Here is a 25,932-nt window from a genome sequence, read left to right as displayed (position 1 = left end):
TCTCTTTTCAACTTTATATACAAAACCCTAAATCCCTTTTGGGCGGTCATCCCCTTTTCCCTTTTTTACATGGCTGGCCGTAGCTTAGGCCCTTTTTTCCATTGTCCTTATATCTTCCTAGCTTCCTGTCCACCGCCCGTCTACATTACAAATTGCACGGGTGAGAGCCTGGCGCTCTTTTACAAGATTTCAGGGTGCGCCTTTTTATTTTTAAATGCACCTTTCCCCTTTTGCCTTTGCCTTGGACTTTTAAGGTTGCCCTTGCGCTTTTGGCATTTTTTATTCTTCTTTCTTCAGTCAGGCTACCTTTTTTCCTCCTTTGCCTTGCTTCTTTTCCACTTCCTTTTGCTTTCTTCGTGTTGGGGTTAACATTACCCCCCTCCTAGACGAGTGCCAGTCCCATGGCACTCACCGTTGTAGGTAGCAGGCTGTAGCATGCATCGAAGACGTGGGTGACAAGGACGCTCATGGTTGCCGTGGAGGAGTGTTGGTGGTGGTGTGGAAGAAGGTCCTGGGGCCTGTTGGTGGCCAAGGTGGCGGGTGGAAGGTTGTTGGAGTTGGCGGTAGGGCTAATTTGTGTTTGGGATTGCATTGACGGCCAACACAAGTGTTGGTTTGTTGGGGATTCTGCACATGTCGATTCTTTGCAGGCTTTTCGGATGGTAAGGGATAAGCATGTAGGGTTGGGTGTCGCAGCAGAGCGATTGAAATTTCGTTGGAGGCTGCAATTCCTGCCATTTGAAAACCTCTCGTGTGGTCTCTCCCTAAGGGGTAGTGCTAGTCTTCTTATCGTGCACAAGACATATTTGATTAGTTTGGGAGATAGGTTGAACTCTAAGCAAGCTGAGAGTATTGTCCTGCACTTGAGGACCCAAACTATGTATATACTTCGGTGCAGATATTATGTAAGTGCTCGTGCATACTTAGATATTACGTAGTTAGAATATCGTGGGCTAGTTTCTCATAACAATGTGTGGATGAAGCAAAGTTGTCCATGTTGAGAAGAAGTACACGTGAAGGTATATGAGACATCCTTTGCATTGTGACTGCACGACGGAGCATAATTGAATACAGGGACACCGCACTTTCGGTATAGCAGGAAGCTATTGGACTTGCTTGATGAGGACGGGGTACGTTTCATGGCCAATCGTTCAAAATGTTTCCAAGTACACAAAAAAAATCCTATCTCCTTGAGTTTCTCATTTTCACATCACTATTTCTCAATATGCAATCCTGAATCCCTACACATGATGTTATCCTACCATCACATTCCATCCACACTATATTTATTTATGTCCCATCAATCCCAATCTATTAAATCATCATTTCTTTCTATCCTATCCTATCCTACCTTCCTCTTGCAATCATCTTGCTCTAATTATATATCCAAATCTCAATCATTATTCTACATTACATGGCAACAACCTCATCAACAATCACAAGTACTCTCTCTTCCAATTTTCTCTCAGTATCATCATGAAATGGTCTATCTCTTGCATTACCCAAATCATCATCTACTAATTGTATCTTTCTCAAATTGACCAATTATTTTGGCCTTCCAAAGGAGGGGAAAATAATGGATAAAGTACAAAGAAATACTTGTGCACATTTGCACAAATTACTTTATGTGGATAAAAGAGCACACTAACACTAAGTATGCTATTATTGAAGATGTGATACTCAACTCTTTGAGTCCTCTCAAAGACAATATGCTTGAAATTGCTCATCAACCACTTGCTAATTTACACTTCTGTATTCATCAACAACCTTCCCAAAGATCATGTCACAACAAGCACATTAACCATATCTATCTTTCTATGGTATCTAGTGCCACTGGGATCATATTTCCATCTACAAACATGCTCTCACCATTATTTTACTCCACAACTATCAAGCTCCAATTGAAACACATAATCTATCTACATGATGGTCCAAAGTCTATCATGACGCAAACTATGGTGATCAGCTCTTCATCAAGGTATCCATCAACCAAAGCCCAAAGATCTTCATCATCAACTTACATCCCTTAAAATCATTGCAAGCAAAGATGGACGCATATCTTTTACAACAACAAGGACAAGGTCTCATACTATAATCATCATAGTAATCTTACTTCTCTTGTAGCCAAAATGATTGGTAGAAAGTCTTTGTATTGCAAAAGAAAATCCTATTTTCTTTTGAGAAGGGAGAAAGAATGTTAGAAGATATTGTGAACATTTTCTAGAGACGGGGAATGTTAGAATATAGAATGTACTCATATGAATATGTACTTAGAGAATATCTAGGAAGACAATATCTAGATATTTAGGAGAACTAGCTAAGATGGATCTTGAACATGTGGAGGATACTTCGCTAAAAGAACCTACCATATCCATACCTTCATTGCATATATATGTGTACTCTCACCTATTCCAATGCAAAAGTGTGTAAGAAAGTGTGAGCAATACAAGTGTGTGGTTCATTCTCCATCTCATTGTCTCTATCTCTTTCTCTCATCATCACTTTCACTACAATAATAACATGAGGCTCCTCCTGAAATATCACCTTGTGTACCTCAACTACCTACTTAGGCTACTTATACATCATTTTCTCATCGAAAACAACATTATAGCTGTAGAAACTTTCCAAGCATGTGGTTCCATAGGCGATAGACCATCTCATTGAAAGAACAAAGAATAAAGTGGCAGTGATGGGTGCTAGCCGCTTGTAGTGTGCAAAGTAAATACATGGTAGCATAGGCCCAGGTGACTTACTCCCAACATTTGGCATGAAGTGCCTAGTATTTTGTATGCAAAGCATACAATTTCTCTTTCGTGAGTAAAGGAAAGAAGCCATGCGGTAGTGCGGCCACTTCCCTTTCCCACAAAATTGCAAGGTGAATAAGGAAAGCCTCATGAACTTTGCAAATTTGCAAACCACGTAATGTGTGGCTAGTGAGTCTAGTTGGCAACATTGGCTAAACCAGCTAGGACATACATCAGGGCGATGCTCACTCATGCATGAGGAGGGGATCGTGCGGGTTAATTCTCTTGTTGTGACTCAGTTTCTCCCTTGTTTATTTATGCCTATGCAATTTTTGTTTAATTAAGTGCTCAAGTATAATGAAGGGAATATCATCATCCACATCATAGAGTTTCCAACTCTAGGTAGTGGATTCTCTTATTTAGAATAGCATGAAGTCTTTTGAATAATTCTAAACACATGGATGAAACTCTACTAGAGGCATAGTCATGCTTTCCATACCTCTTGGGAGATTGACTAAAGATGGTACATGCTTGAATTGTTGTTGTCCATATGACAAGGTTCTGAAGATGAAAGATGGTGTTATAAGGTCCGAGATACACGCTCGATTTTCTTATATACTTAAAATATATATGGTGAATATTATGCTGGTGCAGAGAGAGAACATATGAGAGAAAAGAAATTTGTAGAGAGAGATAGAGAAATTGACAACACACTAGGGACTGGAAGATGGGCCAGTCCCCCCCCCTTGTGGAGTTATATTATTGACAAGGAGCAAGCTCCTCCGTTACACATAAACCAGTTCTTACTTGTAGATCTTGGAAACAAGTCACGATTCTTTGCACGGTATACAACCGGCTAACACTTGCACGACTTGGAAGTTGGCACCTTTTGATTATTCTTGAGTCTCCTTCTCTCCTATACAATATGTGTAGGGATCTCCTCTTGGCGCTTAATTTCAGCAGAGCTTCCGCAGCACTTGCACCTTCTCTTCTCCTCTTGGAATTTCATTTCAGTAGAGCTTCCACAGCACTTGCACCTTCTCTTCTTGGTGCGCAGATCGGACGCAGGTAGCTCACGTGGTGAATTCCCAAAGGTCTCCAAGAACAAAGTACTCTACTTTTTAGCACAAAAACCAATGTAAAAGCAAGCACGACATGAGACAAGAGACAAATTGGGTTGAATCTCCCCCATGCCTTGTGTGAGCGCTTCACAAAGCATGTATTTAATGTATATTTCCAATCTTTTTGCTCAAAAATAGCCCAATTACAAAAATATGACAAGCTTTTAGCTTTTGAGTTTGCTTTCTACCAAAAATAGGAAAATAAAGCTAATGGACGGTGCCCAAAGAGTCTGGCACGCCCAATCTCAATATCCAAATAAAAATAACATATCCAGGCGCATAAGCGCATACAAAATAATAATAAATAATCGATGTCTCTATAGACATAATCAAAATATAGGCGTGGCGCCTATCAAAATATAGTCCAAAGGTCGAAAACCCGCTAGACTCCAATGCTTTCCTCCGCCACTGCTGCTATCTCTACACATCAACTGAAGCATTCACAATCGTTAGTAAAATAACACAATTAAACCGACAAAAGTGAATACCTAGCAGTCTTCAGCTACATAAATAAATCAACCGGTTAGAAATAAATCCTAACCTTAATTTATTACGAGTGCGCACTCTAAACTCATAAACGTTTATTAATTTAATATGCATTTTGCGGAATCACCCGCTATGGAATCACCCATGTACACACTAAATTAATGAAACGCCCGAAAAGGACAGGCGTCCCCATCAACTTCTCGCACAAAGAATCCTCTTTGCGTATGAGCCCCGGTCATCTAAGTTTACGGAATCCACCGTAAAACCTCACGGAATCCACCGTGGAATATGCCTCCTGGCATCATACCCCCGGGGTGGGATAGCAATTGACCTCAATTGCTATTAGCTCAATGTGGAGCTAACAGAGTGGGGAAAGCATTTAGGTCTCTAGCGTGCATCCATTGTGCTTCCTCTACAGGATGGTTCTTAAATTTCACTAGATATCTAGAATACCTTCGGCCAGTTCTAGTGGTCATGTAGTCAGTGTCTATAATGGCTTCTGGTTCAAGTATTTCAGTCTCTTCTTCTAGTAAAGGTGGGTTTTCATAGACAGGGTGGATAGGTAATTGTCCTCTAAATGGTCTCAATAAACTAATATGAAATGTATTATGAATTTTCCAATGGGATGGCAGTTCTAACTTGAATGCATTGTCATTAATCTTATGAATGATTCTAAATGGTCCGTAGAATCTAGGGGCTAATTTAACAACTGGATGTCTATCTACACTTTGCAGTCTACGCTTTTCTATTCTAAGCCAAAGATAATCATCAACTTTGAAATTCATGGCTTGTCTTTTCTTGTTGGCTTGTTTGGTATATGATTGTTGGGCTTTAGCAATCATATCCTTTACTTCATAAAAAATAGTGTTATGCATAACAGCAATATCATCGGCACTTTGTATTCTATTAGACAAAGATGCAACAGGTGTAGATAATCTATGTCCATAAATACCTTCAAAAGGTGCTTTCTTTGTAGATGTGTGCGGTGTATTGTTATATGCAAACTGTAATAAATGTAAATGAGTATCCCATGTCTGAGGTTTAGAGATAGTGTATGCACGTAAAAGATCTAAAATAGTGCTATTTGTGGCTTCTGTTTGTCCATTTGTTTCTGGATGAAATGCAGATGAAAAATCAATCTTTGTGCCTAGATTTGCAAACAGTGTAATCCAGAAATTATTACAAAATCTAGAATCTCTATCTGAAATAATCACTTTCGGCAATCCATGGTTAGTAAAAACAGTTTTCAAAAATAACTGTGCTGCTTGTGATGCTGTTAAAGTTTTCTTACATGCAATGAAATATGCTTGCTTACTAAATCTATCTACAATTGTCCAAATCATGTCATGGTTAGATTTAGTATTTGGTAAGCCAGTAATGAAATCCATAGATATATGTTCCCAAGGTTTAGATGGAATAGATAAAGGCATTAATAACCCATACTGTTTACCATGATGTCTTTTTATTCTTTGACAAATCAGACATTCAGAAACAAAATTAGACACATCTGCATCCATATGCGGCCAATAAAAATCTTCAGTTAACATGCGTAATGTAGAAATGATACCTCTATGACCTTGATATGGGGGACAATGAATTTCATTCAAAACAAAAGATCGGAATGGAATAGTAACACACAGTCTCTTTTCAAAGAACATGAATCCATCATTATATGACAATGAATCAACAGGAATGAAATTATTTTGAACTAATTTTTGCCAATCAGAATGAAGAGTAATATCCTGGTGATATGTGTCTTTCATAGCAATCAAAGAATCAAAAGATATGATAGAAATGTTATGAATTGCAGGTCTTCTACTCAATGCATCAGCAACTACATTTTCTTTTCCAGGTTGATATTGAATGATAGGATGGAAACTTTGAATGAATGAAGCCCATTTGATATGACGGTCAGAAATTTGGGGTTGGCTAAGTAGATGTCTAATGCTTTGCTGGTCGGTCTTTATCATGAATTCTGAACCCATTAAATAATGTTTCCATTGTTTTAATGCTTGTACAACTGCTAAGAGTTCCTTGTCATAAGTGGAATATTTAAGCTCAGAGGGTTTCAGCTTAGAACTAGAATATGCTATTGGATGGTTGTCTTGCATTAGCACGGCTCCTATTCCTGATCCGCTAGCATCGGTCACAACTAGAAAGAATGGTCTGTTAAAGTCAGGTAATTGTAGGACAGGGGCATTGGTCAATGCACGTTTAAGTAAATCAAAGGATTTCTGCTGGTTTTCAGTCCATTGATAAACAATACCTTTCTTAAGAAGTTTGGTCAGTGGTAAAGCAAGTAATGAGAAATTACGTACAAACTTCCTATAGAAACTAGCAAGACCAAGGAATGAGCGTAATTCATGTACATTTTTAGGAATAGGCCAATGCAATATTGCGTCAATTTTCTTAGGATCAACTTTTATTCCTTCTTTTGATACAATATGACCTAGATATTCTATTTCTGTCTTAAAGAATTCACTCTTGTCAGGATTTGCAAACAATTGATTTTCTTTCAGTAATTGAAAAACTAATGATAAATGCTCATAATGCTCTTTTTCACTTTGACTGAACACTAAAATATCATCAAAGAAAACAATCACACAATATTGATATTTTAGAAAAATACGGTTCATCATTCTACTGAAAGTAGCAGGTGCATTAGTTAATCCGAATGGCATAACTAAGAATTCGTAATGGCCAAATTGTGTCCTGAATGCAGACTTAAATATGTCGGATCTATCTAACCTCACCTGATGATATCCAGATTTAAGGTCAATTTTACTAAATATAGAAGATCCTTGCAGTTTGTCCATAAGGTCATCAACTCTAGGTATAGGATATCTATTCTTTACAGTGATCTTGTTTAATGCTCGGTAGTCAATACACATCCGATAAGTATTATTCGTTTTCTTGACTAAGAGCACAGGTGCACCGAATGGGGAACTGCTAGGTCGAATTAAACCTCTATTGAGTAATTCTTCAACTTGAGTCTGGATTTCTTTTTGCTCTATTTGATTGTGCCTATATGGGGCTTTGCAAGGTGGTTGTGTGCCAGGTATTAGGTCAATCTTATGGTCTTCTGGACGTGATGGAGGTAAACCTGGTGGTAGGTCTTCTGCAAAACAGTCCTTAAAATATGCAAGAAATTCCTTATGCCTAGGGTGCATATTATTTTCCTTTGCATGCACTTCATTCACCCAAATGAGATATGATTTAGTATTCTTGCGTAGTGCACGTTTTGCTTGAGTATGCGAAAGCAGTGGAAACATATAAGATGCATGCATACCAAATAATGTAATAGATTTTCCTTGAAAATTAATATTCATTGTGTGTGTGGAATAATCTATATTGGGATTATGTTGGTGTCTCCATGGCATTCCTAGAATAATGTCGCTAGACTGTAATGGGACAACTAAGAAATTTCTTCTTTCAATATATGGACCAATTTGAATTTCTAAATTTTGAACTTCTTGTGTGCCATTGTACCTAGTACCTAAAAATGCAGCTTTTATGCGATAGTGCGTAGGTATTGTATGCAATTTCAATTCCTTTACCAATTTTGCTGAAATAAAGTCATGGGTACTACCGTCATCATGCAATATAATTCTTTCTTTTCCATGCACCATACATTTCATAGTCAATAATGAATGTAAAGTAGGCATACCTGGTAAAGTGTCGGAAGTAGTAGTAGGATCATCTTCTTCTTCAGTGAAATCCGGCATATCCTCATGCTCGTCTTCGTCCATAGCTCCAAGGTAGTTGATATGTGCTGATGGCTTCTTTGAATGACAATTTGTTGCGAGATGGCCTGGCTGGTGACACTTGTAGCATACGATGGGCTTGGCTTTGGTCACATTATTTGCAATGGCTGGGAATCTGGGTATATTTGGATTTGCTTGTTGGATAGGCTTAGGATTTGGATTGACAGTGGATGGTAATGCAGGTGGTTTAGGCCAATTCTTGCGGAAAGATGGTGATGAGAAACGACCTGGATTAAACCTTCTGAAATTGGAATTGAATTGTTTAGATCCATAATTACCGTTTGCTTGGAATGGCTGTGGTCGTCGATCTCTTCCACGTAACTTATCTTCAGTGTTGTGAGCTAAGGAGATGGCGTCTTCAAGGGTAGCAGGCTTGAACATATTCACTTCAGCGTAGTAATGTCCAAGAAGTCCAGACATGTACTTCCGCTTATGTGTCGTCTCTGGTACGTCTTCAAGCATGCGTAGCTGTAAGAGTGCATTCCAAAAACGCTCTGTATACTGTGGAATAGGCTCACGGTCGCGTTGTTGAAGTAAATCCCATTGCTTGATAGCCTTCTCATGAAATTGTGGTGGAAGGAAATTTTGCATGAACTTCTTCTTAAAATCTTCCCATGTAGCAGGACATTCTATACTCTTGCGGACTACAGTCCACCAAAGTGATGCTCTATCTATCAGATGATTAGTAACACACTTGATTTTATCTTTCTCAGGATAAGTTTCCTCATGGAAATAGTCATCAAACTGGCTAATGAATGATAAAACAGTCTTTCCTTCTCTTATGCCATTGAAAGTGCGAAACTTGAAACTTCGTTTACTTATCTTGGATTCCTTGCGAATGGTTTGTGCTTCAAGAGTGGCGTCGATGGTACGGCGAATCAGATCTTCAGCTTGAGGTTCTTCTTTATCAGTGGACGCTCCTTGTAGCTTTGTCAATTGCGCTTGCAAGGCTTGCCTAGCTCTTCGCTCTTCTTCCAATTGCAGCATGATAAGATCCAGCTTTTGTTCCATGGTAGGCTCGGGTAGGTCGTCTTCAACCATAGGATCATCTATATGTGGGGTAGTCATCCTGTAAAACTCAACAAACCTTTCTCACTCAAAATCAGTTAGCGGGATGAGCGTAGCTCAAATTTGGGGTTACAAGGCTATGTATTTTTGGGTATTTTCTTCTTCAATTTTCAGAAATTCTGCAATATTTCTGTCTTCGTTTGCTGAAAGTACTTCAACGAACTTGCAGATAGGTAGAACAGCTTGTTGCGAACAACTTTCCAGTTCAGAGTTTTTGCATATGAACAAGTCTTCTATGAGTTTTAAGCACTAGTCAGTTCTGATTTAGTCTGACTTGTAGAGTTGCAGACTTAGCAGACTTGCAGGGTTGTTGACTTGCTGGACTTAGCCGATTTGCAGGACTTGCAGGACTTGATTCCAAGTGACTTGCTGAACTTGACTTCTGGAGTGCGTGACCGAGAGTTTGCAGACTTGTCTGCCTTCACTGACTTGCAGAGTATGGAGGGACTTAAGCTTAATTAGTTAAGCTTAAGCTAATAAGCTTAAGTAAAGAAGAAATAGGCCGCCGTTTTTTATCGTGGGGGGGGGGGTCCGTTTTTTTTTTCTGCCGAAAATTTCGGGGCCCTCCTCTTGCCAAACGATTTGACGTTTTGATGATTGGAAGCTTAATAAGCTTCTTAAGCTTTATGATTAGGCTTTTGATTAATAGGATTAAGAGTTTTTCTCACAGTTTCTTCACGACTTCATGAAGGAGGTGTTTGAGTGGTCCTCCGCCGACAGAGAGTGGTCCTTCGCGATCTGACAGTGGAAATAGGGGTTCTTGATCGCCAGAAGTCTGCCTGTATCGACGGTTCGCGACGAGATTGACTGTAGAGGCCGTTTGTTCCTGGAGCTCCGCCTTCGCCCGAGATTGGTAGCGATTGGAAGCCCTTGATCTCTGCTCCGCTCTGATACCACTGGTGCGCAGATCGGACGCAGGTAGCTCACGTGGTGAATTCCCAAAGGTCTCCAAGAACAAAGTACTCTACTTTTTAGCACAAAAACCAATGTAAAAGCAAGCATGACATGAGACAAGAGACAAATTGGGTTGAATCTCCCCCATGCCTTGTGTGAGCGCTTCACAAAGCATGTATTTAATGTATATTTCCAATCTTTTTGCTCAAAAATAGCCCAATTACAAAAATATGACAAGCTTTTAGCTTTTGAGTTTGCTTTCTACCAAAAATAGGAAAATAAAGCTAATGGACGGTGCCCAAAGAGTCTGGCACGCCCAATCTCAATATCCAAATAAAAATAACATATCCAGGCGCATAAGCGCATACAAAATAATAATAAATAATCGATGTCTCTATAGACATAATCAAAATATAGGCGTGGCGCCTATCAAAATATAGTCCAAAGGTCGAAAACCCGCTAGACTCCAATGCTTTCCTCCGCCACTGCTGCTATCTCTACACATCAACTGAAGCATTCACAATCGTTAGTAAAATAACACAATTAAACCGACAAAAGTGAATACCTAGCAGTCTTCAGCTACATAAATAAATCAACCGGTTAGAAATAAATCCTAACCTTAATTTATTACGAGTGCGCACTCTAAACTCATAAACGTTTATTAATTTAATATGCATTTTGCGGAATCACCCGCTATGGAATCACCCATGTACACACTAAATTAATGAAACGCCCGAAAAGGACAGGCGTTCCCATCAACTTCTCGCACAAAGAATCCTCTTTGCGTATGAGCCCCGGTCATCTAAGTTTACGGAATGCACCGTAAAACCTCACGGAATCCACCGTGGAATATGCCTCCTGGCATCACTTCTCCTCTTGGAACTTGATTTTAACTGAGATTCCACATCACTTGATTTCAGCAGAGCTTTCGTAGCACTTGCACCTTCTCTTCTCCTCTTGGAACTTGATTTCAGCAAAGCTTCCACATCACTTGATTTTAGCAAAGCTCCCGCAGCACTTGCACCTTCTCTTCTCCTCTTGGAACTTGATTTTAGTAGAGCTTCCGTAGCACTTGCACATTCTCTTCTCCTCTTGGATGCATTCAAAGTGATGCTTCCTTCACCTTCCTCACACCCAAGGAGAGCCTCCTCTTTTATAGGCTTTCAAGAGCTTCTTTTCTTGGAAAGAGACTTGAGTTGATCTTCATGCAAGATGTGCTTGTTCCAGGACCTACTCTGCAACACCAATTTCAAGATATCTCTTTGTGTGTTGCTCGAGGACGAAAAAACGTCCAACACGAAAGTTGTAGATCTCGTTGTTTTCGATAACCCACGCAACCCATTTTTAAAGATCATCTTTCTATCACGATTCACCATGTTTTTTTTTTAAAGAACAGCTTCTCAAACTGTACTCTTAACTTGTGTCCATACAACCACCTTAAGGAGAGTTCATTAAATTGCATTGGGCCTCAACTTTTAAGATTGACTTCCACACAAAAGCTTGTGTCTTTTTAGACCTTAGAAAGAGAAAATCACTTCTCTCCTCACTTTCAAAGGATCACGTCTCTTGTCTTTCTTAGTGAGAGAATTACCTCTCTTGTCTTTCTTAATGAAAGAAAAGACCTTAAACCTTGACTTGTAAGGGAGAGGATGACCCCAAATGAATGCAATGCTCATTACACACAAGTAAACGTTCCTAGGCGTCCTCTGATGCACATATAAATACATATACACAATGCTAATGTACTTCCACTTCTTAGAACTTAATCCATCTTCATTTATGTGTAACTCCTTGGTTCTTGTGTACACTCTTACACTTGGCAGACACTTCTTTTCCCCTTCATAACTTGTACTGCCTATACCAGATATCCCTGTCATAGTGCTCTGACCACCCCATTAAGTGATGCACTAGGAATACTGGTCTCTAAATGGTCTCATGGCCATGCTAAATCATCATTAACACTTAAAGAAAAGTGAGTCATTAATTTATTGATATAATTTTTAAAAAAAATAGAGAATGCGTAATAAGCAATCAATTTAGTGACAGATGGTGTGGTGGGCGCATTGTTGCAAACATTTGGTAAGGATTTCTTCCTAACTTTGGAATATGAAGAAATGAGAGGGATAATATCAAAACTTGTAACTCTTAGCAATATGAGCGTAAATAGCAACTAATAAGGAGTTGGCAAATCAAGTTGTAATAAGTTGCAGATTATGTAGGAAATTTGGAGTGGAAATACATTTGAGGCATTGCTTGTAAGGTGGAGAAAATTAGGGAAAGTTATCACACCAGGATGTTTGAAAAGATAGCCTAGAAAGTTAAAGTTTTGTATCATGATGCTATACGAGCCTTGTTTGCTCAGGACTGAAGGCTAAACTTGCCTCACCCCTCTTCTGCTGGTGATGTAAATATTTTACCAAGTATGGATGTGAAGCTGCGGTATAGAAAAGCTTTCCAAGCTTTTTTTAAAATGGAAGATATTTATCAGGACACTAAAATATGATCCATCCGTTAGAAATACCATTAGTGAAAATTTACGATTATAATGTTGGTATGAGAAGGTGGATGGCGGAGGGACCTAGAGTGAAAAAGGTGTGCACGTGGCGAAAGGGTAATGGATGGGCATAGGGCTCTCTCAAGGGATGATAAAAAATTACGAGATGAGAAGAAAGGCTGGGAGTTGGGTCAACAGAGGGCTTTGGCGTTCAAAGTTCTTCTGAATTGTATCACCACCAGCAGCAGCGTCGGCGGCGGCGGAAGAGGCAGCGGCGTCATTCGCCATCTTTTTGTAGCTTGCACTTGTCTTCTTGATTCTGATCTCTTCAAGGATAACAGTATCTTTCTTGAGGTCTGGAAAATCTCTCTCTCTCTCTCTCTCTCTCTCTCTCTCTCTCTCTCTCTCTATCTGTGTCTGCGCTTCTCTGTCTCGGCCATGACCACCGGATCATCCTCTGATGATCATATGGTTCTCGAGCAATTAGTGGAGACACGTCCCAGGCGGCCCCATGCGTTGGTGCTGGGCTTTCCGGCACAGGGGCACATCGGGCCCATGATGCATCTGTCAGTGAAGCTGGCGGAGGAGGGGTTCCGGGTGACCTTCGTAAACACGCAGCACAACATCAGGCGGCTGAAGCAGCTGATGCAACCCAAGCTGCTCATCAAGAAGAAGAAGAAGAAGAAGAAGGAGGAGGAGGAGGAGGGGTGCGATGATCTGGTGCTGGACATCAGGCTGGAGGCAGTGACCGACGACAGGGCGGACGGGCGGACCACCGGCCAGGACTCCGTCATCGAGCTCACCATGTCCTTCTCCCGGCTCCGCCCCGCCATCGAAAGCCTCATCGCTGACAGGTACTCACTCAGTCGTGTGTTCTTCCATCGGTGGCAGTCTTCCAAGGCTTCACCACCAAATACTGCACTTATTTGTCGATGTTAATTTTGGAAAAAGCCTTCTAATTTTTCAAAAGGAACGTTCCTTCATTTTGTAGCCTAGGTTCCTTTTTTCTTTACAAATGAGAAGAAGTAAATGCAAAAGGTTATCTATATTACCATTGAAGAGTAAAGAAAAAGTTATAGCATTTAAAAAATGCACTAGGGTATAATGCCTAATAATGAGCCTTGAGCTTCTTACAAAAAAGCCAAAAAATCTAATGAGAGTCGTTTATCTTTTTAACAAGGGCTCTCTATCTACAAGGGTGGATCTCAATCTAGATCCAAAAACATACTAGTTTCTACTATATTAAAAAATGTAGCATGGTGGAAGCTCTCATGAGATTGAGCAGCTTCATGGTGGCTTCATAATTTCATGCTTGATCACCAAAAAGTGCAGTCTTCATATACATTGAGACATTTAGATTAGCAGCCATTAGCCATTGTTTGGTCCTATTCCAAATAAGCTTCACTTGAGATGTCATGAGGACGTGAAAATTTGATGCTTTGCTTATGTTTAATTGACATTTGATTAAAGGATTAATCAAATGTGCAATTAAAAGATGCACATGTGTTGTATATGTGAGGTGCAAGCTACTCTTTCACAATTGAAGGTCGAAGGACCTTGTGAAAAATATGGATGTCAAAGGTATTGGACTATTGCTGCCAACTTTTGGGACCATTTCCTAGCCATTGGAGACCATTTTGGTGATGGAGATTGCATATTCTTAACCTTGGGAAGGTGGCAATTGCTGCTGATGCACTTTCTCCTCAAGATCACAATCTCTGATGCTCCTATTGTTGTTGGTGCATTCATTTGAGGCTGGTAAAATAGGGCAGCAGAGCAAATTTTGATCCGTTCTTCGTGACAAATCTCCAAATTTTCTCTCTTTACAGCATTCTCTCATCTCCTTCAGCCTATGCTCAACCATTCTCAGCAATTCTCAACCATTTTTGGTGGGCTGATTTGTAATTTCTACAGTAAACCCTAATTTACAACAAAAATTAGGGTTTAGCAGCCACCTTGGGATATGTGCCAGAGATTGAAGGCTCAAGGGACTGAAATCAGCAGTTGATAATTGAAGATTATCAAGGGATTTCAAGAGCCAGCCCATCCCAATTGATTTGGGACAGCATTTGGCCAGCCAAGGGTCAAATTGGAGAAGAAGTTTTGGGTGAATCAAGGGGCAAATGACCCAAAAGGCTTGCTGGGCATTTATGACAGCAAGAGCAATTGGTTAGTAGGAGGAGATTGAAGAATCTTGAGTTGTACTCCTTCCAATTGAATGAAAGCTAAAGAAATACTGCAAGGGGCATCAATTTTGGGGCCAACATGTGTCTACTATCCAAAAATGTTATGGTAAAGTGTGCATTTCATTTTATGTGCATTTATTTATTGCTATAATTAACTTTTAAATCAGGTTATCACCACCCATTCCAAGAAGGAAGGCTGGTTTCATGAGGGCATTCCAAAAGAGGTGGGTTATGGTTTCCTCTTTTTTTTTACACCAAACAAAAAAGGGTGAAATCTTGAGCACCTTGGCCATCCTCACTCTAGTTGACAACTTATTGAAGAATAGTTTCCATAGAAACATATTCAATTTGTTGGAGCAAGTTGACTTAGCGAGTTGACTTCCAAACTCTCTTAAGCCCTTTTTTCTAAGTAGTGATTCTAGCCATATCAACTTGGTGAGAGGCGCCATAAATATATCTTGCCTTCTTGCTTTGCCAGAGGCTAACTCCTCCATTAACAAAATCAAGGATTTGACTGAGTGAGCCATTCTAGGTGCTAGGAAAGTTGGCCATGGGTTGCTTAAGCCGACATGCGGCTTTCATGTGGCAATATTGACAAGGGGGTTATCAAAAGAGTCGAGGAGGAAGATTTGAGGGGAGGACCCCATAATTTACAAGGCCAATGACTAGAAATGGACAAAACATGTCCAATTGAGTGCATGACAATTATCTATGGTCATTTTAGCAATGTTAGGACTAAAAACTTGCAAAATCCAAGGAAAAATCAACCAACAATCAAGGTTGAATGCTCTTGTATAGACTTCAAAAAATATCTTCCATGAACACTGGTTTACCAAAAATATTTTTGGTAACACTAGTGCATTCAAAAGGAGTTTTAGTCATATTCCATTGTGTAAAACCCAATTAATCCTATGTATTACCTATTAATGTTCAATATGAAAAAACATTTTTAGTAGCATAGATAAAAGAAAGTTTGTAATTTCCATTGGGGAAAAATCTATGTTAATCCCATCCAATAAGTGCCAACATAATGGAGAACTCTTTGTTGATTTGATGCACTAAGTGCCAATTCTACAAGGGAGTGACACCATACCTAGCTTGCTAAAATGTGGGATAGGAAGGACATGCACCCCAAGCTTGCAATCCTTGTCCTGCACTTCTATAAACTAGATACGAAGTAGCTTACTTTGCAAGATCTCATGATGTTCTTAAAGTTTAAGTTTAGGAAATGGAGATTTATGTGTGGAAAAATATCTCTAACTTTGTGTGTATCCTTGCCCAAGCTACATCCTACCCTCAAGAGCTAGCCTCATCAATGATAGGCCACTAGCATTCACAAAAAACATTTGTGCCAATAAATACAAAAACCTTCAACTTAACATTTCCAATGGATTGAGAATTATATAACTTGTAATTATCCATTAATATAATTAGAACTTCCAAATTTGAATGGAATTTTGAATCAAGTTGCATGTGTTTACATTTTTCATCACTTGACTTATTTATATACTTTTAAAGTATTAAGTAAAAACATAAACCCTTAGTTGAAATTTAGGATGATATTTAAGTCAGATTACACATCTTTGTGAATTTTAGAGCTTTTATATTCTTAAAAATATGAAGGTTTTTGGGAAAAATATGCAATTCATCATATAGTAAAACTTGGTTTCTCAACAGGCTTCTTCAAGAAGACCCTCCTCTCTCTGTCATCATCTCAGACTTGTACCTCACCTTCACTCAGGACATAGCCAATAAGTTTGGCCTCCCTCGCCTCACTTTTTGGACTGCATCTACAGGCACCCTTGCCTCCATGATGGCCGTCAAGCAAGGCTTTCATCCCCCTCTAGGTAACATATACTCTTATTTTTTATTTTTTTCCATTAACACTTTTCATCAGTTTAATTATCAAATTCAATTTAAACATATTCAGTTGTTTTTTGTTTTTCTCTTATTTGCATTATCATTATAAGGTCCATATTACATTTTTGATATATTGTTTTGTTTACTTGCTTTAATAAATCACTTCAAATATTACTTACTCTAATAAAACACTTCAAATTTTATTAAAATATATAGGTACTTTGAGTATAAAAGCAACATTTCATATAAAGTTGACTAAAGTAACCAATTACTTTCGAAGCTTGCTCTTACTTTGATAATTGGAATATGAACCTTTTGCAATTTGGTGTTTAAAAAAAGGCCCTTGAAATGCTCTCTCTAGTTTACCTCTATTATGGTTTTTAGGTTTCATTATAGATATTGCAATTTTTAAAAACTATGTATACTGCACATCATCAAAATATCAAAGAGGAATATACATCTAGCATCACAAACTTCAATGCCTAATCTTGGACTTGGTCCTTTATGCCTTGTTTCAATTAACCTTGGTTAACAATGTCCAGTTTCAAAGATTGTCCCTATGCGCTTTCTTGTTGTCACACTAATAGGAGCTATTAACACAATGTGAAATAAGTGTTGCTTTGAAGGACCTTACTTATGACCTCAATAGGTCACCTTTACTTGTGGTTAGCATTTTATTAGGGGAAATTTGATGTCTAAAAATGGCCCTCTAAAATCTTTTGTCCACAATATCCCTAAAAAAATGGGGGCATAGTAAAATTTTTGCAAATAAATTCCAAACTTATAAGTGATTTTATTGTTACAATTTGAAGTGGGACAACTTATCATAGGTTTTATTGGAAATACATCTTTGATGTCTAAAGATGGCCCTCTAAAAACTTTCTATTGAGATATGGATTGTTAGAGTCTGGAAGTAGGACAATGAAATTATACCAAAGATTTCTTTTTGCCTAGGGAATGATAATATTCCCTAGGCGAAAAGGAATCTTTGATATAATTTGGTTGTCCCACTTCCAAAGTAATAGTAATATTTTGTAAGCAAAAATGAATATTTGGGATAATTTCATTCTCCCACTTTCAAACCCAAACTCATATATAAACTAAAACTCTTAAAGGGTAGGTTCTAAGATTGAAATCTCCAACAAGGTTGGAGTTCCTTTGTAAAAGATTCATTATTATATTTGAGGGAATATTTTGGTTAAGCTCTCTTAGCAAGATATCTTTAGACCTCAAATTTCCCCTAATGAGTTTTACATTAAAGGACAAACCTTTTTCCTATGGATCATCGTCACTTATATTGAAGATTCGACAATGAATCGAGTGCATACACATAGGTGGCCTCCTAGCCCATCACCTCACATGTGGGAGAGCTCTTCCATCCACCTCAAAAGGTTGTGATCACTTATGTGATTATTACCTCTCTCCACTTCTTCTTATATGCTCCCAATTCATGCATTACACTTTGTTTGTGGGATTTCTCCACACTCATACTTGCACCTCATACACTCTTCTTATATACTCCCAATCATAAGTTGGGTTTCACTTGCTAATGACTTTGTCCTCACATGCTCCTCTTGCTATCCATGTGGCTTTTTTTAATGTCTTGGCTTTATACTTGGTAGGATTCTTACTTGTGTGTGGTCTTGGATTTGATCCATATAGCTTGTAGTGTAAACTTATCTTCAATTGCACAAGCTTCATTTGGATTTGAGTTTAATGTAACCTTCATATTTGCTGCTCAAGTAAAGATTTCGAGGCCATAGACAACTTCAAAAGGGGGTTAGAACCCAAGAGGGTTTCTCAAAATTCTGTTAGATCACCAAGTCTCTTTTCAAAGCTTGTTTAGGAAGTGTAGCTACATAGCCTAAATGCATGATGATATGGATTAGCTCACAGCCAAGAATAGTTGCACTGATACCATGTCGAAGATTTGACAATGACCCAAGTACATGCACATAGGCAGCCTATTAGCTTTTCACCTCACATGTGGGAGAGCTTGTGCATCCACCTCAAAAGGTGATCACTTACAATGCTTATGGTCTATCTCCACTTCTTATACACTCCCTATTCATGCACTACACTTTGCTTAAAAGATTTGTCGACACTCATATGTAGTTTTCATTATACTTTGTAGAGACGCTAAAACCATTAAATATATCTCCTTAATATAACTCCATGTTGCTTAAGAAAAATATGTCCTTGATCTAAGAACTTTTTAAAAATATTCCCCATCTACAAATCTTAGGGCAATATGTATGAAAGTGGTCACAAAAATCTAGTTTAGTGTATTTTGAGTAAAATTTGAAAATATGGTCATGCTCTTATTAAGTCCTTTGCTTATACTAAATTTGTGTTTGGTGTTAAATTCAATTGCTGTGATGAGTACTTTAGAAACTTTTTGAAACCAAAAATTTTCATGAGCACTACTATGTGGGAGCATGTGAGAATGCACTACTAGTTGTGGCATAATGTTTAATTGAATTGGTGTTGTGAGATCGATTGACATGTGATTGTAGAGCCAACAGAGGAAAACCCCAACAAGCTCATAGATTGGATACCTGGTGTCCCACCACTGAAGTTGCATGAGTTCAACACATACCTGCAGTGCATGGATTTCAACGACTACATGTTCAACGAGTACATTGAACCTTGCAGGCTAGTAATATGTTTGAGGGGAAGCACAAAATATTTATTTTATATATTTTTGTTGATATCTTTTAACAAGTAAATACTCTAAAGTGAGGGATTTCGGAATCGTTGGACCTATAGTATTATCATTTTGTCATTCATTTATTATTCACTTTTTCAAGTGAGAGATTTTTGAATAATTGGACCTATAGTATTATCAATTTTTCATTCACTTATTATTTTCTTTTATCGTGGGTTTTTCATGGACATTGGTCTATTGAAACCTCATCCAACACACTAGATATCTATCAATACTTCTTAATACTCACACTAGAGAATTCATTTTTATGAACATTTCTCTCTTACAGGCGCATCCAAGAGACTACATGGCTAGCTATAAACACATTTGACGAACTCGAGGCAGCATCTTTAGATGCCATTCGATCCAAGGAGAGAAATGACTTGTGGACATTGGGGCCCTTGTTGCCAATGTCTTTCTTCGAGGAGACGGTTGATGAGACCTACCCCACAGCTACACTTTGGGAGGAGGAACACCGGTGCATCCAATGGTTGGATAGACAAGAGGAAAGGTCTGTGATGTATGTGTCGTTTGGAAGCATTGCCATCTTGAAACCTCAACAATTTTTTGAGTTGGCATTGGGGCTTGAGGCAGCAAAGCAACCGTTGCTATGGGTGATACGAGATGATCTCATGCATGGTGAAGGTGCAATCTATAAAACATACATTTCAAATCTTCCCTTGGATATTCCAAGTTTGTCAATCATATCTCTAAAAAAAATCAAAAGTTTTTTAAAAAAATTTTAAACAACTCATTAGACACTAAACCCCAGTTTTTTTTTTTTGTGAACATTTTGAAGGTGCCAACTTTCCTGAGGGGTATTTAGAGAGAGTGAAAGATTATGTTTGCTTTGTGTCATGGGCCCCCCAAATGCAGGTCCTTACCCACAAGGCTGTGGGTGGCTTCCTTACCCACTCTGGTTGGAACTCCATTCTTGAAAGCTTGTCCGCAGGTGTGCCCATGCTAGGTTGGCCCTACTTTGATGACCAAATGCTCAATAATCGATGTTGTGTTGATGCATGGAGAATTGGCATGGAATTCAAGCCCAAGTCAGATGGGTTTATTACTAAAGAAGAAATTGAAGGAAAGGTAAAAGCCTTGATGCAAGAAGGTGAATCCTCAAGGCTCCTTAAGGCATCCATTGCAAAGTGGAAGACAACTGCACATGTTGCTGTGGGCCCTAATGGGTCCTCCAATTGTAATTGGAAAAAACTTGTTAAAGCCTTATCCCATTATACATGAAACTATTTGACAACTGCTCGATGTTTCCAAGCAAACATGTGTCTCTCTTACCTCCCCAACAAACTGGCACACCTATAAAAGTGATAAATCTTGTTTCCACTTTCTTTAAAGTATGCATTTTTCATTGAAAGTGTTAGAATAAACTAGAAGGTCTTATAGGGGATACATTTTTTTTTGGCTTATTATGAAAAAGAATGAAATGAAAATTTTCAACATACAGTCAGTGTGGTTGGATGTTTGAAGCACTCAAGGTGGGTCAACGATAATGTTATATGTGTACTGTCCTTTAATCTTGTATTCTTTTCTCTTTCTTCTCATTACTCTAGTACAGACACACATTCTACTTTGATATTTTCATAGGCCCATTACACATCATGTACCTCCTTGCCCATCATGGCAAAGTGACATAATTCGCCAACACATGTTTTTTAATGGTGGGACATAGAAAAATCATTTCATGGACAACTGTCAAAATTATATGGAGCAGTAACACTCTATTAGGCTTCATGTGAAAGAGTGGGACATTGATAGAGCTTGTATTCTTTCAAGAGTTCAACTCAACTCTATTATTCATGCAACCTCTTACATAGCAAGCTTGTACTCTAGCTCCATGCTTTGTGCCTTAATTAGTCTAATTCCATGAAATTAAAGAAAGTAAAGATTATTGCAAACATAGTACACTTGTGACACTTACATCTCTACCATTGTAATCCAAATGGAAGAGAGGATGTTGTTAGGCTCATGATTTAAGTGATGTGGTTCTCAACCTATTGCCACTCTTTCTTTGATCCATAAGCAACCATTGCTCTAAGATTAGAGAAAAAGAAGTAAATGATGATGATGATGATGATGGAGATGCTTCTCCAATTAGTCATTGACTTATACTTCCTCAATCTCTTCCTCATACACACACACTCTCTCTCATAGATCCTCTTATAATCTCAAGGTATGGAAGTAAGAAGGAAAGGAAAGAAGAACTTGTCTCTCAGTGGTTCCTCATTGTCTCTCACTCACTCGATTTCTCATGCTTGGCCTCTTGTATTTGAAAAACTTACATACGTGACTCTAGGATATATTACAATTTGCATGGGAGAAAATTCAACTCTCACTTTAAAAAATCACATAAAGCTCATATATGCATGCAGTAGATGAGAGAAACTTGATCATTTCACCTCATGAACTTTGCAGCACCCAAAAGAACATAATGAAGTTTCAAAAATTTACATAATTTTCCTTTGAACCTCTAGCACCACTTGCTCTTTGGATGCTCCTTTCTTTTCTTTTTCTTTGGTCAATAGATGTTTTTCTTCAAGGTTAACATTACCTCCTAGCTAGCTAGCTAGGTGCTAGCCTATGGCACTCCATTGAAGCTAGTCGATTGGAGTGGGTAAAAGATTTGCAAAGGTGTACAGAGCTCAATTGATGGGGAGAGAAATAGCTATTGATAAGAAAATGGTAAGACTACTATTGTTAATGTCTCCAAGGTCTTCTCTAGAGTGTGCATGTAGAGACAAAGTGCTCTTCTTAAGGGGCATATATGCATAGCTATGTAGTGTGATAGTCCTTGCGCAATGTGCAACTAGGAGTTGGGTCTAACACTAGGAGATTTGAAGATGCATAGGTATGTCTTACACATTAGAACTGAATTGATGTGAGGGTTAGGTGGGTGCAATTAGGGTGACAAGTATCCCAAGTGAGCTTGGGATATCTTAATCTTGATAGACCTTAAATTGTGATGTGGGGGAGAGAGGTAGGGAGTTAGAGATGGAGCAGAATGATAAAGCCACTTAGACTTTTCTCTTCTCTTATTTTTTGATAAGATACTCCTCAAGGAGGGATGCATAGTTTGTGGTAGGAAAATTTCACTTAGGATGTATTCCTTGAGTGGGTATGGCAAACTTTGAGAAGAAGGGCTAGGAACAATGAGTAAATTGCCTCTCAACCATGTCTTTGAGCAACTCTTAAGTATTAAGCATATAGGACCAATGCATAGAGATGGATCCATCCCCTAGGGATGTGGTATATCCCATCGTTGACATCAAATGAGAGTTTAGGGAGTCTATCTTCATATACTATTCACTTTTATTTTAACAACTCGATGGATAGCCATGATAATTTCCAGTGGTGATGAAGATGGGGTCATGGCAATTGTTGAGCTTCTCAATCAAGGCATTGAAGAGTGTTTTTAGATCTTAGGGTTGGTACACATAAACCCTCTCTAGATTTTTAGCATTGATGTTTGAGATATTTGGGAAGCTATGCCTTGCGTGCTCTTTAGGGTCATATTTGGAACCATATTATTTTAGGTAAGGGTAGTAAATCCCATTGGCCCTCATCTATGGTTAAGTATAGTATAATGAAAACCAAGCTTGCTCATATTTTTCCTAGAATAGTGTAATTCTACTCTATCTACATCTTCCAAGGATCCCTCAAGGATCCTTAGGCTTGATACTAATATTGTCTTTTTGGTCCCTATACTCTTGGCACACTTTAATGAATGACTTTTTGTCTCATAGCTCTAGTCATTTTCTTCCCATGTGGGTTGCTATCTTGATGAGGGAGTTGATGGTTTGGATGGGATTTACTTTCTTAAGGCATTGCTCTTGAGAGAGATTAAAATCATACAGCACAATGTCTTTCGAAACTCTCATATGGCTCCTTGAAAATCCAAGCATTCCTCCTCTACACACAACTTGATCAACACTAAATCCTTAAGTACCTTTTGTGACCGAGCCCTTATGATCCGTTGTCCTACTACTCTTGGGTGTATTTGGACATCTCCAACTCTTCTTGCATATTATGGGGCTCCTCATTAGGTCAGTTGAGACGTGATTCTTAGTGGCTTAAGTGGCCTTTATGAAATGTCTCCTATGATGCGGGTTATCCTAAAGAGGTGGGTATCCAAATTCTCATTTCCTTTAGATCGTAATTTCCATTATTGGAAAACCCAAGATGCTCCACCAAATGTTCTTTGGTCTACTCATAGTTTTATGCCTTTATTTCTTGGCCAAAATCATGTAGAAGGGAACTTGTGGCCATTGGTAGTTTTTATTTTAAGTTTGTAACATCATCTTTTGAGGATTTGGGGCACTGATCATGGCTTCCAACTAAAGTCTTATTGTGTGCCATGATGTGTTTGTCCACTAAGTCAAATTCTTTGTAGTTTACTACTTGTTCCCTAAGTCAATTCCTGTCTAGAAGTGCATGTACTAGATCAAAATTCACCTTGCAAATTATATCCATCCTACCTTCTATTCCTTTTGTGTTTTCCTTCCACACCCCTTTCAGCTTTTGCTAGTGAGCTCCCTATGTGGATTGTAGCCCCATGACGGCTACCTTTAATTTTCATGGGATTAATAGATATCTTTAAGTTCCTTATGGCAATTTTGGCCTTTCTTGATCCAATGGCATAATAAGATCCAATTCTTTTTTCTTTGTCTTTTCATGGATATTTATTCTCCCTTTGGTTCATCTATCATGGAATTTAGAGTTTGAATTTCCTTGTTGGCCACCGCTAGGAGCTCTTGAGAAGTAGTTTTGGACATACCACTACTGGATAGTCTTTTCATCATCTAGCTGAACTTTGAGCTCCTATCATTATTCAGATAGTGTTTTTGTCATTTAGTTGAAACTCTCGGCTCCTGAAAAAGTCTCTAGAGAGTGGTAATACTTCGAATATGTGACCCATTCTAATAGGATAGTCTTCTAAGTCAACGATTGATTTAGTAGATTAATATGAGATGTACATGTAGTATCTTGTACAACCTCCCTTTTCATCAATTTTCTTTCTCCTTTATCTTTTTCATTGTTACCGTGATTTGCATGACATTGGTTCTTATGACTAATTAAGGAGTTGTTACTTCTTTAATGGCCTTCTCCTTACTTGTACTGGAGATCTTTGTTTCTTGGGCTCTTAACTTGGATCTAATGCTCCATAGAATATTTTTGTTTTCACATGTCTTCCCTAGTAAAGAGCCGCAAGAATTTGTTGGGGTAAAGGACAATGTGGTTGGCCACCCAGCTTACTCACTAACTCTAACTATACATGTATACACTCATTCTTTAGTCTCTAAGTAATAAGAAAATGAGGTGCTGCTCACAAGAGAATTATTAGAGGTACCACAAATATAGTGTCTTCTGTGTGTGTGTATGTGTTTGTGTGTGTGTGTGTGTGATCTCCATTCTTCTTGTAGCTCCAACAACTGAAATCAGAGTGGATTCTTCATGGCCTCCATTTTGAACAAGATTTGATATATGTGAAGAGGTCAACAAATTCTTGATGAGATATATAAGAACTCAATCTACGATCTTTTTTGAATGTTTTGTACTCCATTTTTAACATGTAAGTGCTGCATAAGATCTTTTATTTTTTCTACAATTCTACACAAGTTCTTTAGAACTTGCAAAAGAAGTCAAGGCTTATAGTATTCAATAGACACTATTTACGGGTTACTAGGCATTGATAATCACGTTGGGGGTAAAGGTGACTATGTTTATGCTACACTATATTTACTTCACCACATACCATGATTACACACTTGTACACTACAGATAATAGGCATCCATCATTGCCACTTCATCCTTTATTCTTTGAGTGATTATTGAATAAGGAAAGGCCAACCACACATTGTGAATATTGGAGTTTCTACATATGGTGTCTATCTCTCTCTTACTCTCTTGCTCCATCCACCATAGCTCTTGCTTTGCTCTTACTTCTGATTGTGTGCTTCCACTCTGGCTCTACCTTTTCAACTTTTATTAGAGTAGGCATTCAAGGAACTTCTTCATCATTTTCTTAAGCTTGGATTCAAAGCTTCAGCTCAAGGTTTCATGGCAGCCATTATTTCTTTCTCCTGAGATATGCATTGAGTCTTTCCTTCTCTCACTTGTTCCAACTTGGCCCCGGCTTGTTGAGGAGCTTTTCGGGGCTTAGCTGAGCCTTGTTGAGTGCTTATTGAGCTAAGCAATAGCCATTCTATCCATTTTGAGTGTATACAGAGCATGCTTCACAAGGCGTGGACAACTATGGTAGCTTGATAGCACTTTTACATTTTGGCCATAACTTTTGCATACATCGGATTCAGATGTTCTATAGTAAGAAATGAAGAGCACAATGATAGATATAGATTTGACTACTCATAGAGTTGATTTTGTGCATGTTTTAGTTCTTTGTTTCACACAAAATCGAATAGTTCTAGTTTAGATAGCAAATAATAAATTCCACGATGTATATTTAATGCTTTGGGGATATTATTTTGGTGCTCGGATGGTATGGTTATGATTTGGGACAGTACTTGGATTTTTTAGAGCTTGATTAGCTCAATTTTGTAGAGGTTAATTGCTATCATAATAGTTTGGATATCAAG

General features: G+C 38.5%; 1 protein-coding gene across 3 annotated transcripts; it reads left to right on the top strand.

Annotated features, from left to right (window-relative positions):
- Window positions 1-12,748: 12,748 nt before the first annotated feature.
- LOC148010670 (UDP-glycosyltransferase 85A5-like) lies at window positions 12,749-25,675 on the top strand. Of its 3 annotated transcripts, none has more exons than XM_087671119.1 (5): window positions 12,749-13,425; window positions 16,435-16,604; window positions 19,143-19,272; window positions 19,614-19,969; window positions 20,124-25,675. In XM_087671119.1, exons 1-5 carry the CDS (start codon window positions 13,010-13,012, stop codon window positions 20,564-20,566), a joined length of 1,515 nt encoding a protein of 504 aa, XP_087527245.1. In that variant the 5' UTR covers window positions 12,749-13,009; the 3' UTR covers window positions 20,567-25,675. The 3 variants fall into 3 exon arrangements, with proteins under 3 accessions (XP_087527245.1, XP_087527244.1, XP_087527243.1); XM_087671118.1 differs by having other exon boundaries at window positions 19,134-19,272; window positions 19,614-19,963; XM_087671117.1 differs by having other exon boundaries at window positions 19,134-19,272; window positions 20,124-22,184.
- The last annotated feature ends 257 nt before the right edge of the window (window positions 25,676-25,932 follow it).

Source organism: Lygodium microphyllum, chromosome 29 (assembly GCF_053477565.2).
Source record: "Lygodium microphyllum isolate KBCC chromosome 29, Lygodium_microphyllum_v1.1.10, whole genome shotgun sequence".
Taxonomy (NCBI): domain Eukaryota; kingdom Viridiplantae; phylum Streptophyta; class Polypodiopsida; order Schizaeales; family Lygodiaceae; genus Lygodium; species Lygodium microphyllum.
This window is presented reverse-complemented; position numbering and strand designations above follow the sequence as displayed.

Bases quoted from the DNA above. Each gene is read 5' to 3' on its own strand.
- LOC148010670 (XM_087671117.1), top strand. From the start codon at position 13,010: ATGACCACCGGATCATCCTCTGATGATCATATGGTTCTCGAGCAATTA. The intron at 13,426-16,434 runs GTACTCACTCAG...GTTTCTCAACAG, and splicing joins GAAAGCCTCATCGCTGACAG to GCTTCTTCAAGAAGACCCTC. The intron at 19,970-20,123 runs GTGCAATCTATA...AACATTTTGAAG, and splicing joins TGATCTCATGCATGGTGAAG to GTGCCAACTTTCCTGAGGGG.